General features: G+C 38.3%; 1 protein-coding gene across 6 annotated transcripts in view; it reads left to right on the top strand.

Moving 5' to 3' along the window:
- Nucleotides 1-15887, top strand: part of LOC133518147 (glutathione hydrolase 6-like) — a 67853-nt gene extending 51966 nt beyond the window's left edge. For 5 of the 6 annotated variants that reach the window (XM_061851739.1, XM_061851740.1, XM_061851742.1 and 2 more), the window contains 5 exons: nt 12947-13083; nt 13569-13740; nt 14103-14213; nt 14736-14878; nt 15398-15881. In XM_061851739.1, the coding sequence (XP_061707723.1) occupies nt 12947-13083; nt 13569-13740; nt 14103-14213; nt 14736-14878; nt 15398-15693 (859 nt within the window). In that variant the 3' untranslated portion in view covers nt 15694-15881. Of the gene's footprint in view, nt 1-12946; nt 13084-13568; nt 13741-14102; nt 14214-14735; nt 14879-15397 lie in introns of all 6 variants that reach the window. The other variant, XM_061851738.1, reaches the window with a different exon arrangement.
- The last annotated feature ends 300 nt before the right edge of the window (nt 15888-16187 follow it).

Raw genomic sequence — 16187 nt, 5'->3', positions numbered from 1 at the left:
GCCCTTCCTGTCGAATTCGTTTCTGGGAATTTAATCAAAAACTCCCGGAATAACACTGCAGAGGATACGTACCGCAATTTCGCCATAGTGTCATAAGACGATTTGGACTAGAGGCTCAAGTACTCGGCTGCTAAGCAACTGTTCCGGGTTCGCTTCCTGCAAAGGCGAAGTCTTTTTGTTTCTTTTATTTTTGTTTGTATTTAGTGTCTTACTTTTATCTTCATTCATTTTGTTTTTATTTTCATTTTTTTGGCTTTTATGTAATTTACGTAAACAAGAGTTTCTGTTAGTTTTAGTCATCGACGAAACTCTCTTGGCTATTTTGGCAGTATCGTGCACTGTGTCTATTTCAACTTTATTTTAGTATTTAAGGTTTTTGTTGTATTTTTAATTATTATACTGTAAAGTTAACTGTCACCAATTGTTTTATCTATCATCGAATTCAAGAACCCGAGTCATTACAATTTAATATATTTAAAATTTGATTCAGGCAACAAGGCCCATATTATAAATAACTTACAGACTAACATACATATACATTTTATAAAATGACAACTAAACACTATTTAGGCGACAAAACGGCGTGGCTCCGTTGAATCGGCTGCTCTTGTGTGGGATTCGGCAGTTTGCCCCAGAACCTCCGAAACACGACACCCTTCGGCCAGAAGTCGGCGCATTCGATGGTCCCCTGCAGCGGTCGCGGCACGCGCACAACAAAAGAGTTGAAATGCACGTAGTGGCGCGATCGAAGCTGGAACACCCTCAGCGTGTAGCCGGTCTTCTGGTGTACATACTCTACCACTTCAGCAGCCGTGGCGGTGTAATGCAAGCGCGATACGTACAGCGCCTTACTCGGTGTAGCAATCCGCAAGCCAGAATTAGCCGGTTCGGCGGTACCACACTGAGTCTTACGAGGCGCCGTGTGCGCGCCTTCAATATGTCAATAGCCGCACACTGTTGAAATCCCGCCTTTAGTGTATCTCTATCTCTCTCTTACTTTAAGAGCATGGCTCTTGTCGGTGGAGTAGACGCCAGTTTTCGCGGTCCTCGGTCAAATTCTTTAGATTCCTGTAAGATACGACATTTGCTTTTTCCTTTTAGTTGCTGCGTGTAACTTGCTCGAGGTTTTCCTATATCATGATTCATGAAAATATCCTGTTTAATCTGGGAAAAACGTACCAGGGCCAGTAGCCAATATTGACTCAAGAGGTGTCAATATCTATAGCAAACAATTTCTAGATCATAATAACAAATAAGCTCATCCTTGAAGTACCTAAATAATTTATTTGTTTATTTATTTACGAGTATTCTTTGTGCAACTGTAAATATTCTAGCCATTCGGACGATAATTAACATTACATGAAATAATAAATCAGTTCATTTTATTTCCAAAAGCGATTATAATATTTAACAATTCCATAATGGTACTGTCACTGTCTTAAATACGTCATAATTTTATACATCGACTTACGAGTAGGTAGGTAGTTTTTATTGTGCTCGCTTTTTTTTTGTGCTAATATGTTAACGACACCAATCATGGAACATTTTAAGAGAAAATTTGGACTATTTTTGATATTTCACCGACACCTGTAAAATATCTACCGCTTTACGCTTTAAAAATTGAATGTCCAATTCGTCCTTTATGTTTTCTATGTATTCAATGAAAGCTACTGCAATTGGTTTCAATATTATTAACCAATTAAAACTGTGGTTTTTTGCTCCAGGCATGGGATATATAGCGCCATTCGTTTTTACTTTAGTTTTAGACTTAAGCAGCTATATGGCTCTTGTGTATGGTAAAATATTGCCCGCGATTAAGAACTGATGGTACTCGTAAATACTTGTTTTACAGGATTTGTCTATACCATCCCATTACTGGTGCCTGTTCCATTATAGGGGTGTTTACTATAAATTATTCTTGTCTTATCTTAAACTGTCAAACGAAATTGCACCCGTCAAACCGGGTATGATTATTAGGGACCGCGAGCCAGGAACAAATTTCCAATCGCCTCCCGGGCGATAACCTCGGATAATGATTAACGGCTGATGAACCCTCGTGGACGTCAGCTGCCGCTCCATTGGTGGGTTGAGGAATGGCAGCATGAATTTCACGGCGCTTACGACGTTTTGGCGATTGCGACAATTTCATTATTTGTTATAAATTCTCTATATGAATTATTAATAACTCAACATATTTTTTATGCGAGCGAGTTGCATTAAAACTAATATGAAATATTTAAATCAAGACCCTTGTTTTGGATTGGACCTTTAGGTCACCGGCTGTGACCTCGTCATCCATTGAGATTGAGATACCATTAAAATGCCAAATTTATTCCTCGCTAGTTTTCAATAACAAACATAAAACCAGTATGCTATCCAGCCCTATGAAACAGCTGCAAAATCCGTTGGAAAACGCATTCAATTATGCTCCGTATTCTTGAACACTAGATTCCAATTTCAAACTAGTTTGCGAATGGCTGTTAAGGCCTTTATGCATAGAAAAAAATTGTTTGTGAATTTGATAATGATAACTATCTCTAATGTTAATTAGTCTGCCTCCTTGGAAGTCTCGAAAATCAAAAATAACATTGAATATAAATAAATGTTATTTACAATAACAAAGCTATAAAAATGTTACCTTAGTTTTTTGGCGTGTTTGTATAAAATACTCTACGCATAGAATAAGTGAGGTAACCTACATGACTCGCAGTGCATTCTGTACCCCTAGTGTAAATTTGATCGACATCATAACGTGACGAACGCGTTTGCGTTAAGTCTCATTTTGTATAGGATTTTGAGTTTCCAAAACGTCCCGCTTGGCGCGCTCTTTCTAAATCCAATACAAAATGAGACTAAACGCAAACGCGTACGTCACGTTTAGAAATCGAATTTATTTACACTAGGGGTATTGCTATTTATAACTATACCTACTCATATTGTTCCGACCAGATGCGCTTCGAATTATGCATACATGGTAGGATCAACTAGACGTGCTAAACGCGTGCGCCCGTGAAGGACAGAACGTATGTAATGCGCCAAATTAAAAACACGTTTTAACATTCCTGACAACATATCAAAAACAACCTACGTAATTTGGTCGGGTTATTTGTTGCCCACCATAAGCCATAGGGACCGGGCGCGTTGGAGGGTCTGCCATCTTGTGACCTGAATCGTAATCATAAACATGTACATTTACACGTCACGTGTTTTCTTGTGCATAGTAGGTTCTGCCATTTTGTGGGCTACATCAGAACAATAAACATCACATTTACGCCTCGCGCCAAAAATCGGACGGCTCCTGTGCTGCCTCCTACATTTCATGCACGCTCCCTATACTAAAATTTTCAAAATTTATTAAATTGATTGCAAAGGCGTTAGAGTGCGTGTTCAGTTATTTGTGACCACCTTGGCCGCTCCGATATATCTGATAGCGACTGTACACCCCACGGCCCGGCGACTACGCTGATGTTGAATCTTACATCAGATATCGGATTAGTAAGTAAGTAAGTAAGTAAATATTCTATTCTTTATTGTGCACCATACATTTAAAAATAGACAGGAAATGAAAAAACACGTAAAAGTTAGGTAACAACAGGCGGTCTTATCGCTAAGAAGCGATCTCTTCCAGACAACCTTTGGGTAGCAGGAAACAATGAACTTACAACATTGAACGGGTAGTGCCGATATACATATAATTCAACAAAATGAAGACGCAAACAATATAATACATACCTACATACTAATAAAATAAATACATATATACATACATACATTATATATTATACAATCATAAATAAAGGCAAGTTAAGGCAGCGAAAGGTAGTGAGTCTTCAAAAGATTTTTGAAAACGGGAAGGGATTTAGCACGTCTAATGTCTAATGGCAAAGCATTCCACAACCGAACAGCACGAAAAGAAAAAGAGTTGCTATAAAATTTTGATGATGAAGGTGGTAGAGCAAGGAGATGCATCTCCGCACAGCGGACCGAGGAAAGATAGTTGAAACGCTTTTTAAGATATAGAGGGGTGGAGGGGTTGAAAAGAATGTTATAAAGAAGTACAATAATATGAGAGTTACGGCGATGACGAATAGGGAGCCACTTGAGCTGGGTACGAAATTCAGAGACGTGGTCATATTTGCGTAATCCAAATATGAATCTTATACAGACGTTTTGAAGGCGCTCAAGTTTATTTAGCTGGTCCTCTGTAAGATCAAGAAAGCAAATATCGGCATAATCCAATATAGGGAGAAGAAGAGATTGAGCAAGCGCAATTCTGGTAGCGAGCGGCAAGAAGCTACGAAGCCTGCGAAGTGACCCCAGAGAAGCAAACATCTTCCTACTGATCTCACTTATCTGTGGTACCCAAGACAGTGTGCGATCAAATATAACTCCAAGATTTTTTACCTGGCTCGATAATGGAACCGGGACACCATCAAACACTATGAAAGGTAAGTTAAGAAAGTCAATCCGAGAAATGAGTTGAGAGCTGCCTAAAATTATAGCTTGCGACTTACACGGATTAACTTTCAGCCCATAGCGTTTGCTCCAACTGGAAATGTGTTCCAAGTCCCGATTTATGGAGGCGATACTCTTAGGTAGATCGTTAATTACGCATTGAGAGTAAATTTGGAGGTCGTCGGCATAGAGGTGGATTAGCAAATGTGAAAACGCTTTAAGATTTATAAGATCTAGATAACGTCATCATGACATCGGATAAAGTCATTATGACTTTAAATTGTATGTAAATACTTGTTTCGAATCGACTTAGCCCCAAACTTAGCAAAGTTTGTACTATGGGTACTAGGCGACGATATTCATACATACGTATATACATAGTGTTTTACCCATGACTCACGAACAAATATCTGTGTTCATCATCCAAATAAATGCCCTTACCGGGATTGAGCCCGGGACCATCAGCTTCAAAGGCAAGGTCTCGGCCCACTGGGCCAGACTGGTCGTCAAGCCAGCCAGTTGATCACCATAAAGTCACCATAACCGTCTCATTCTAAAACATGTCCAGTCGGTTAGCCACGTGTGATGTTAGTATATCACTGTATTCAAAAATAATTAATAATTATAATGAATGGTCTCAGAGATGTCTTTTTTGTGTCAGAAACTCTTTGTTGTCACGTGACAAGGCAATACAATTTTTTTTATTCCATTTGTAACTAAATGATATGCTAGTGTGTGAAGTTAGCATATCATTTGGTAAAAATCCATAGTATTGGTTTTTATGATAAAAACGCCAGAACTATTGATATGAAGTACCAGGAACTCTAGAACTATGGTGCATGCTAATAGAACTCCAATAAAAACGTGATCTGCTAGACTTTGATATGCCAACTTCACAGACATGCCATTACACATCTATTTTTAGTATGACTGTTTGTACTACTCGTATTGTTAGATAAAGTGGTGACTCATTTATTTTTATATTCGAAGATAATTTTTACTTCTCGCTGCAGCTATTCTTTCCAATCATAAATTTTTACTCGCTAATAACTGTCATAAGCGAGTATAATAATATTATCTCACGGTATACGTTTTCGTGTGAATGGCCGCTTATGAATCTAGTGATTTGGTATACATGTAGAAATAGCTAACGATTTCGCCTACTCAAGCTGGTTTTGTAATGTTTCTGTTTTTTAACCTTCTTGAAAAACGAGGACAGCAGACGCGTTATCATTGCTGCAAAAATTAATTGTTTATGTAACATCTATGGCATTATTCATTGTCGAGTCTAACAAGCCTTTGATAATCATTTGTCAGCCCGCTGCACGAGCGCTGGAGGGGCTACCACAAGCCTATTGTGACGGGCTCAGGGTAACCCGGGACGCAGGCCCTTATTTGAATTGTAATGTAATATAATATTTGGTGACTTTGGCGTTGAAACTCTAGGTCCATGGGGTCCCAGCGTGCACAAGTTTTTTGGAGAAATCGCGAAACGTCTGGTTGACGTAACTGGTGACCGAAGAGCTGGCGGCTTCCTCGCACAACGTATCAGTATTGCGATACAACGAGGAAATGCCGCCAGCATCCTTGGTACAATGCCTCAAGGGCCTATTTTAGATATAAGCTAGTTATAGTAATCATCTGTATATATCCATTATGTATATTGTTATTGTCAATAAATATTTTAGTATATTTGGTTATTTAAATTTTAGGATGTTATTTAATTTGATTTAATTTTATTTTAATTTAATTTAATTCTTTATGTAATGTAATTATGTGTAAATGTATAATGTATAAGGAAATAATTTTCTGGATTAAATTTCATTCATTCATTCATTCATTTGTCCTTATTCGTCATTTTGACATTTGTGTTTGTTAGAAAGGGACAAAATTTAACAGGGATTTGCTAAGTTTTATGAGGGGGTAACACTGCAGTGTTGCATGGCTCGGCTTTTTCTCGGTAAGTTAATTAAAAATATATATTAGGACATAGGACTTTATTACACAAATTGACTAAGCCCCACAGTAAGCTCAAGAAGGCTTGCGTTGTGGGTACTCAGACAACGATATATATAATATGCAAATATTTAAATACTTAGAAAATACCCATGACACAGGAACAAATATCTGTGCTCATCACACAAATATATGCCCTTCCCTGGATTCGAACGCAGGACCATCGGCTTCATAGACTTCATCGGGTTACTGCTGAGTAGGCAAAATTATACACTAAGAAAAATTGAGGTTGAAGGTGAAGACTTGATTATACTTCACTAACGACAATTTTGATTGTTCTGATTAAGATAAGTAGAATTTCTGAATGACATGACGAAGTCCTATATTATCTCAGCTCTAGTTCATTGAGTCACGCTCCAGAATGACTCGAAAGGGGATTCGACTCATGACTCAAAATAGACTGTCTTTTAAGACCAGTCTTGTAAAACTACACGACACTACTTTATGTGTCTCATTACATTATAGGTACCTTACGAAGGTCGATGACATCGTAAACTATGTTTTTATTTATTTATTTTTTTATGGGGGATAGGCAGGCGTTTGACCACGATCACACCTGATGGTAAGTGTTGATGCGGTCTACGGTGGAGCACGCTTACCTATGAGATACCTATTTACTCTAGCCTTGAAGAGATTCAGATTGTACTCATACGGAAACACAGACTCGGGCAGGGCATTCCACTCCTTGGCAGTTCGCATAAGGAATGTTGAAGCGAAACGCTTCGTGCGTATTTGTGGAATACCTACCATGAAGCGATGCCGAAGTGCCGATTGTCTGGTAGTCCGATGGTGAAATGGGGACGGAGGAATAAGGTTGTGTATGAGTAAACGCTCCGATTCGAAGAATGATTAAGACACGTTTAAGATCTTGGAAATATCTTTAAAAGATCGATAACTAAACGACATGTCGAAATTAAAAATAAGATATATCTAACGTCAAAGTGACATTGGTTGCCCGAATCGAACTGCTTCTGTCAATTATATGACATACAAACGATATCTAAACGAGAACTTATCTAAACCTGCGGTGTTCCGTCTGAACGTCTAGCGACCTTCACCAAGGACGAGTTTTGACCGGCGGGTGTCAAATTCCGGCGACTCCGCGGCCGGCATTCTGATTCTCACACTGCGGGGTTACTAAAGACGGGCCTTACGGGCTCTAAGAATGGTGCCAGTACAGCGGTGTCCTTTTGGGTGTCATACACGAATTTGAGCCAATCGTGCAGTCTAACGCAACTAGTTGCGACCAATCGCGCACGTGATGCGAACTTATCAACAGGCCCGTACATTTCATGCCGTTGATGGAAAAATAACGTCACGCTACATAGAGTATGTATGAGTCCAATTGGTATTTTCTTAATAATTATTCATTTGTCAATCTCTTTAGTTAACTGATATAGAGACTTGACAATCAGTACACCAATTTAAACCTTTCCAGAAGAAACCCCTCAATATTGATCTATCCATAAATAATATCCATATATAATTTTACCCTTCTCGGTTTAACAATAGATACGCATATCAACTGGAAAGACCACATCAGCAACGTTAAAACCAAACTTTCAAAATTTATTTATGCATTGTGTGAAATAAAACGATCTACGGACTTTAACTGCGCCCTTTCTGTTTACTATGCATACGCTTACTCGTGGCTACGATACGGTGTCCCACTATGGGGAGCCAGTGTAGATGTCGACGACCTCTTCAAAATGCAAAAAAAAGTGTATTCGCATCCTTGCCAACAGACGCGTACCAGAAAGCTGCCGTCCATTCTTTTTGAAATTCAAATTACTTACCTTACCATCTATATACATCCTGGAAACAACCATGTTTCTAAGAAAACACTTACACCTATATGAAATGCGCAAAGATCTAGTAGCTGGCAATACGAGATGTAAAAATGTATTAGCCATCCCAACGTGCAAATTGGTAATGTATAAAAACAGCCCCCATGTAAGATCTATACAATTATATAACAAATTACCCCACAGTATATCAAATGAGATTAAAGACGGCATATTCAAGGCAAAACTTGTTCTCATACAATAAAATTTAGCGAACTCTTTAACGGTGACAGACAGTTTAGTGCAGTGCAACCGACCCTAAGTGTTCGCATTTCGGACATATTACAGCATGTTTACTAAAATACACACTCGCTAATAGACCGAAGCTGTCTTTTGCCATCTCAAATTAAAAAGCCTTATCTCCAAGCGAATTTATTGTTACATACTACCTTTTACAATCGGAATAGAAATATTTCTTGAAATACAGCGACGCGGCGGGCGCTTTCGTCTCTATTCTTCGGCAAATAATTTCATTTTCATTAGTATATATGCTATTTTTAAGTGTTTCATTATTCATAAGCCGGAACAAAGGCATAGTTAATAGTTATCATTACTTATTTTCCTTCGTCTATTTAGAGCATGTTTTCGTGAGACTTTTCCATCTTAGTCGACTCATTGAACTGTTTTTATTTCGTAAACATTTTTGCGGAATTTCATCTTGTTGGACAAAGCATCTAGACGCAATGATCAAACTGACAATTTGACCAGAAAAAAACGTCATATAATGGAATCGCCAAGCCAATGCCCTTCAATTTAATTGTTGCGTACACACCACCAAATTAATTTGACTTAATTTGATTAGGCGAAAATTGTCTCGTCTGGACTGGCCTTGACTCTGCACAGATGTTGCAATGACAGAGTGTGAAAATGTCACTACCCTCAAATCCGTAAGTAAAACGATTTTAGTCGTATTATCACACTTTGCACTACTAAACTCTGAATTTTCAACTATGAATATAACGCTAATTTTAATTACTAAATTAGATCGGAACAATACGAGAAGAGTTCCTGGGTGGATGCCAACTGGCGCCGTCCAGTCACTCGATACAAAGGCGTTACTTTCCCGTTTTTTATCGCCGTTTGATTGTCAGCTGACAATGTCTGCTTGTCTTTCTAAACGGGGCGGATCTGGACTGCTAACGAGATTGCATATTTTAAAGTCTCGATTTGGGAACACACACACATATTTAGTCATAGACAATTAACATTATCATCAAATATCAAATATCAAACATTTATTCAGCAAATAGGCCACAGGGGCACTTTTACATGTCCATTTTTACAAACAATAAATTAAAAAAAAAAAAACAATTACAAATATCGAATCTATGAAATAATAAATACTTTATTAGAGATGTATACTGTCTCTAAATGTCAAATTACACAAAAAAAACTATGATAAAAAAATAAAACCATAAAATACTAAAATTCTTTAGAGATGTATAAGTCTCTAAGTGTCAGAGATGAAATATAAAAATATATATTAAATTATCCTTAGAGATGTAGAGGGTCGCCAAGGCTTGAATTCTTATATAAATAATTAAAAGACAAAAAAATTAAAACAGACAAGAACCGAATGAAGTGTCTCACGTTAATGTCACTCAAAAGTAAAGTTACATACTTTAACATAACCTGTACCCCGCGTAAGCTTAAACAGACCGGTCTCCACAAACAGCACCCGTTCACGAGTATGACGTGTATCTCAGCCACATAAACATAAACAGGTAGTTTAGTGATCTTTACCCATATCTCCGTTAATATTTTTCTGGGACGGCAGTCATCAGTGACCAAACTCTAACCCAGCTGAAACGGCGTATAAGGTAAAAATAATGAAATAGTATCCTGTTGAAACCAAACACATGCCTCCCAAAGGTCCGAGACTCCATGGCCCCAAGATATGGAAAGACATATAATATGTAATAAAATAATATATTGTAACCGCAGGGCAGCTTGTGGCGAGCTGTTGGGGAGTAACGAAATGACCACACGGACCCGAGTACTTCCGAGAGAGTCGGACAGGGTCTCCATCTCCGGCGTGTCTTCGTCCGTTAGAATGGATCCCAAGGACGGGGAGCAGGACTCTCAACTCTGGCTTGCCTTTATAATATATTGTAACCGCAGGGCAGCTTGTGGCGAGCTGTTGGGGAGTAACGAAACGACCACACGGGCCGGAATCTCCGGCGTGTCTTCGTCCGTTATAGAGGACCCCAAGGACGGGGAGAAGGACTCTCAACTCTGGCTTGCCTTCATGGGCCGTCCAGAGAGGAGTCGTTAGAGCTAATGATCCACGGGTGGAAGTGAAAGATGCGAGTTGGCACAGTGGCTGTTATCACCCACTGGGTAGAAAACGGCGTTCACCTCTCGACACCCCTGAGCCGCTTACACCGGTGTTGTTCCTGGTCGTCTTTACGACGGCAGTTTCAGGGGCCCATCTATTGGGCGGCAACTCACCGCCTGTCTCGATAACTAGTGGAAACATTGTTATTTCAGGTGCCTTTGCAATAACCCAGTTTCATTTTCCACCCAAACTTCAGTCCATAGACCGTTATACTGTTCACTTTTTCTACAATAGTCCTAATGCCTTTTGCGACTGGTTCATGGGTGTCTATTGATGCACCTGTGAATGGGTTCCAGCAGGCGTTCCACATTATATTAAAGCTCTTCAAGGGGCGTCTACATGTATACTCCTACATCTATGTTCCTACGCAAGCCAATCAATAGACTGGGATTTATAGGCCCGTGAAATCCAAGGAGATACAAATTTATGTTACTTTGGAAGGCCTCGACGTGACTGAATATCGACGACGCTGACTAATTAACGTACATCATGCATTTACTTTGTATTGTTAAGTGTTTTAATTGTAATCTATGCTTACTGTGTTTTGGAAAAGGCCCGTGAGGCTGCCACTTCATCCAATAAATAATAAACTTAATCTATTCCGTAAGTGACTTGAGTAATATTATTGGGCCCCAAACGAAGACCGGATGGAAGCAGGACAGTCCTTGGGAACCGCGAAATAAAAGAATGGATGAGAACCCAATATCAATAACTCACAGACTACGTTGGCTAGGCCATTTTGAGAGAATGAAGAATGTGAAAAGAGTCAACAGTTGGCGAGAAGTAGCGCTAGAGCGATAAAAGTGGCATCGCCATGTGTCAGTGGTCAAGTCTCATGTTAGGGCACTGAGCCAACGAAGTAAGAAAGTAGGTAAGAATATTCAGTAAGTCTACTTGACTTGAACTGTGATCACTTACTCAAGCCCAATGAAAACATGGACGATGGAAGCGAATTTATTTCATGTGTATTAGTGTCACCAGCATACCAATAAATAAGCACCACTTACAACAAACTCCCAGAAGATCGACAGATCTCATAAACTCCACAACAAATTGACAGGTAATGCATTTAATCCCTTCCCACGCTTCGAAAATGGAACTGGGACACATCTTGTCCTGCTATAAGTACATGCTTATGTGTAAAGTTACAATGTTAGTAGTTACAATGTCACAATTTTATATAAATCACACAAATTCAAACCACCCTTCTTAAAATAATGCATACATCCTCAAATATACCCAGTAATACATATTGTTATTCCGCCATGCTAATAAAGGAATTATTTAATGCCTAAAGAAAGAGCAGGCTCCTTGAGTGGGATTCGAACTTTAGATAATAGGTATTCAAACATTTTGATATCTTTCATCTTACCTAATCGTCCTTAATATAGTGCGAGCGAGATATGCTGCGAATAATGTCATATTGAGGTGAATTTTCTCTTACATTTCGTAGTTACACACACGCACATATTCATACATACATACTCACATATATACACACATACCCTCACATAAACACTTTCACTTACATACAACTTACTGAGACGTTTTTAACTGTTTTTGTGCTTAGTTTGATAGTTAGTCATATAATAAATAAAAAAACTTATTTAATTTAGCTTTAACAATAATGTATTCTGTTAAAATGAGAACCGCACCATTTCGATACTTCTCTGAGATTCCCACGTGACAGGCTGAGCCTAGTGTGGGGATCAATGTACTGCTGGTCTTGTAATGCCAAATTCTTGAAATAAATATTATTCTTATTCTTATTCTTAATTAGTAAAGTTCGAATGCAGCTTTTAGGCTGCTTGTTACTGGTTTGGCTCTCGCTGCAGATCACATAATACTCACAATATTTCACATTCGTATAGAACTGAATAGACTACGCTATCTAAAATTGTTAATATTTTATAAATAGTAATAACAAAATTGCAACTTCCCGAGTTTTTGATTGTGCCGGCATTTTGGGATGTTTTCTTCGCACATCGGTAATAATTGTTTTGACATGCGTACATGAGCGCTTTATAATATTACTATTTTTTAAATTATGTACGTGACAACGCCGACGACGTTAAAATTATCGAATAATTTAGAAACTGCTAATAACAATATTTATTACTGGTTATAGTTATATTGCATAGGAAACGAGAGGATTATTTTAATGTTTTCTGACAATAATGTCTGCTGAATTGTTACACGATTTATTATCTTTCAGAGTGATAATAAATCGCTCGCGTTAAGCTTTTATTTTATTGGCTGGCATGCAATAAGAATACTATATTGTTGTCAACAGAGGCGGTTACACAGTGTCAAGAGGTTTGGCGATGGCGGCGAGCGAAGCCGGCCGCCCCGGTTGGCTCGCAAACGGCGTGCGCGCCGACGCCGCCTACGCCGACTATCTTGAGATGCTGCAGCGCAACACTAGTGCAGGTACAAAACTAACAAACAGAAGTCGAATGTTAATTTAAAATTTTACTAGATATGTTATTTTAAGACTTATGATACAATTTTTATACGACTATTGTGCTTTGTATAAGAGCAAGCTAGATGCTTTATCACGACTTACACAAAGCATTTATAATTATATTTAAAAAAAAAAAATTATAATTGAATAAGCGTGAACGACCATTATAATAGCCCTCTAAGTTATATTTCGTCAACAATAAGCAATAACAGCAATTGTCAGATAGCGTGATGGTTTCGATTTAACGTTAATTTTATTTAATTATATGGATGTAATAATTTGGACACGCTTTAAAAACTACATAAATAAGTACCTAATAAATAAAACAATTAATTGAAATACCTATCACAAATTGCAACTTTAAACATGTATTAAAAATAAAGTAGTATTCCGATAGTCATCAATAAATTTAATATTTATTCTATTTACAAATTAAAATCTATACACACAGAGCTAACGGCGATCTGGTCCAAAGAGTCAAACACGGTACGGTTTTCGTCGGCGCTGGCTACTCCAGCTGGCGGCTGGAGATTGTACGCCGGCGGCGCTGGCGCTGTGTCGGCAGCGAGAGCACTCGTTGCGGCAATCGAGATACCCCTCGACGTTGATGGGGCCGAGCGCAGGTTGGCGACATTTGCCTTTTTATCCTATAACAAAAGTATGTCTCATGCACAATTATTTCTATTATACGATTCCAAAAAAAACGTTGGCTAATTATTAAAAATGATGGTAATTAATTTGGTGCAACCGACCCTTAGTCTTGTTTCCACTAAGCATCTTTCGCAAGTGTATTTAGACGGTCACAATTAATGTATCAACAATGTATATTTTATAACATTCTGGTGAATAAGGTTTCATTCTTATCTACACCATCGTATTTACTACGTAAATATATATTATTCAAAAGTAACATTTTGAATAACTTAACCGTTTATCCGGTGATATTGTTGGTATTTTTATTTCTATTATAAACAAATGTATACAGGGTAGTTGCTGCTCTTGTGAATGAGGCGCACGATGAAACACCGCCGGCCGGCGGCGTGGCGACCGGCCTGGCTGTGGTAGATCCCGTTGATACCTACATTGCACTTGTCACGTACGTATTGGCTCGTGTTATTTAAACCTGACATCAAGGATTTTCGTAACCACAAAATTACACGTTTCTAAATTGCTAATCAGTCATTTTGTTATAAAGCCATTGTTGTTTTGTTTTTGGTATATTCATATTCATATTTATTTCGTAAATGCATGATATGCGTATAGCTGCTACCTACCAAACTTAGTTCGACAAAAGTTTTGACTTACCACTGCACATTAGCAATATTACAATGTAAGGTCATGTATAAATAAACTTTGGTAAAACCTCAATCTTTGTCACTTCTTTTGAAAGTTGAATAAATTGTCATATTTACTTTCAAGTAAAAAAAAAAGTTACAATAATGGGTCAAAAATGCAACCTTCGTTCAACATAGGTATACGATCACTAGGTATTCCTATAATAATCAATCGTGCTTACCGCAGCTTAGTCGCTAACCTACTAACTGTAACATCAGTAGATAAACATTATAGCTATAACGTAACCTAATCTCAACCTTGGTATATTGTTCTGTAAATACAGAGGACTATCGGTACCGTTCGGCTCGCTGCCACCCTGGGGCGTAGATGGTACGGGCGGCGAGGGCAGCGCTGCCAATGCTCGAGATTCACCCGCTGCGCCGATTGACCTCGCACCTGCCATTTTACTCAACGAGAACGTCTGTGGTTAGTGTGCCGTAGTTTGCCGCATGATTATAATAATTAGTAGAAAGTTGATTCAAATAGGTAATTTTAAAATACAAGTTGTCACTCCTGTGTGGAATATACGAGTAAGTATTAAGTTTAAAATGAGTGCATAAAGATTCGGCAAGTAGAAAAAGGTTTAAAGGTTTATCACACAGGTTAATAGAAAATAAATAGTACCTGACCGTTAAATTTGGGTATGTATGTCCACAAAAGAGACGTTAATCTAGTTCCTAGGAGTATATACAATTTTAAAACTAAAGCAGTTATACATCAACTAACAGTATCTATTCTACATATTTTGCCCAAGGAATTCAACATGAATAATCAACATTTATGTACTATCGCAAAAATATGTCGAAAATACGGTATCCTTATCATTAATTTATTTCTTTATTATTTCAAACAAGTTAAACAGCATAACAGTAAAATACCAAACCACTGCTAACTTACACAGAAAATTAAAAGACACATCATAACATCGTTTTCACATGTGTGCAGGTACTCGCTACGTGCTTGGGGCTGAATCATCAAGCGCGCTAGCGCAAGCAGCTGCCTCGCTAGCAAGCAGCGCGGGCGACGAGCTCGGCCTAGCGATAGAACGAGCCCGCGTCGGCGTGTTACCAGGCGGCGTGCTGGCATTAGAGTCGGCGGCACCGCCTTCGCTCCAGCCTCTAGTCGGCGCGACGGTCAATGCTTCTCTTCCCTATGCTGCGGTTAATGTAGTGCAGCAGCGGGGCGATGCGCTCGCCAGCCATGCTGACAGTCGCAGCGGTGGGCTTTCTTCGCGTTTCTAGCACTTCCCACATCATACTTGTTAACAATGAAGTATTATAGATAGTATAAAATTGAGTCTTAAAATGCTAGCTGCTGGAAAATATAGGTAAAGTCTAAAGATTGACTAATTGACATGTTGTAATGTAAGACGTTTTATACTCGTAAAGGCATCTAACTATTAGAAAGAGATTGCTGCTTATACTACAGATTAAATCGAATCGGTTATGTATATTATGTATATATATATGTATATATATATTTATTTATTTGTGTAATGTATGTATGTGTCTTTATGTATTTAAGTAGTTTATAATTAATTTATGTGTATTAGGACTCTAATTCTTTCAATAACAATTTCTTTTAGTTTTAAACGCGCCGCCTACAATCTTTTCTGCTTTGCCCTAAGGTTGACTGGTAGAGAATGCCTCATGGCATTAAGTTCGCCTTTTGTACATTAAGTTTGTCTTTTGTGCAATAAAGTTTTAAATAAATAAATAAATTAAATATTGGATAT

The sequence above is a fragment of the Cydia pomonella genome, chromosome 5, assembly GCF_033807575.1.
Source record: "Cydia pomonella isolate Wapato2018A chromosome 5, ilCydPomo1, whole genome shotgun sequence".
NCBI classification, from domain to species: Eukaryota; Metazoa; Arthropoda; class Insecta; order Lepidoptera; family Tortricidae; genus Cydia; species Cydia pomonella.
This window is presented reverse-complemented; position numbering and strand designations above follow the sequence as displayed.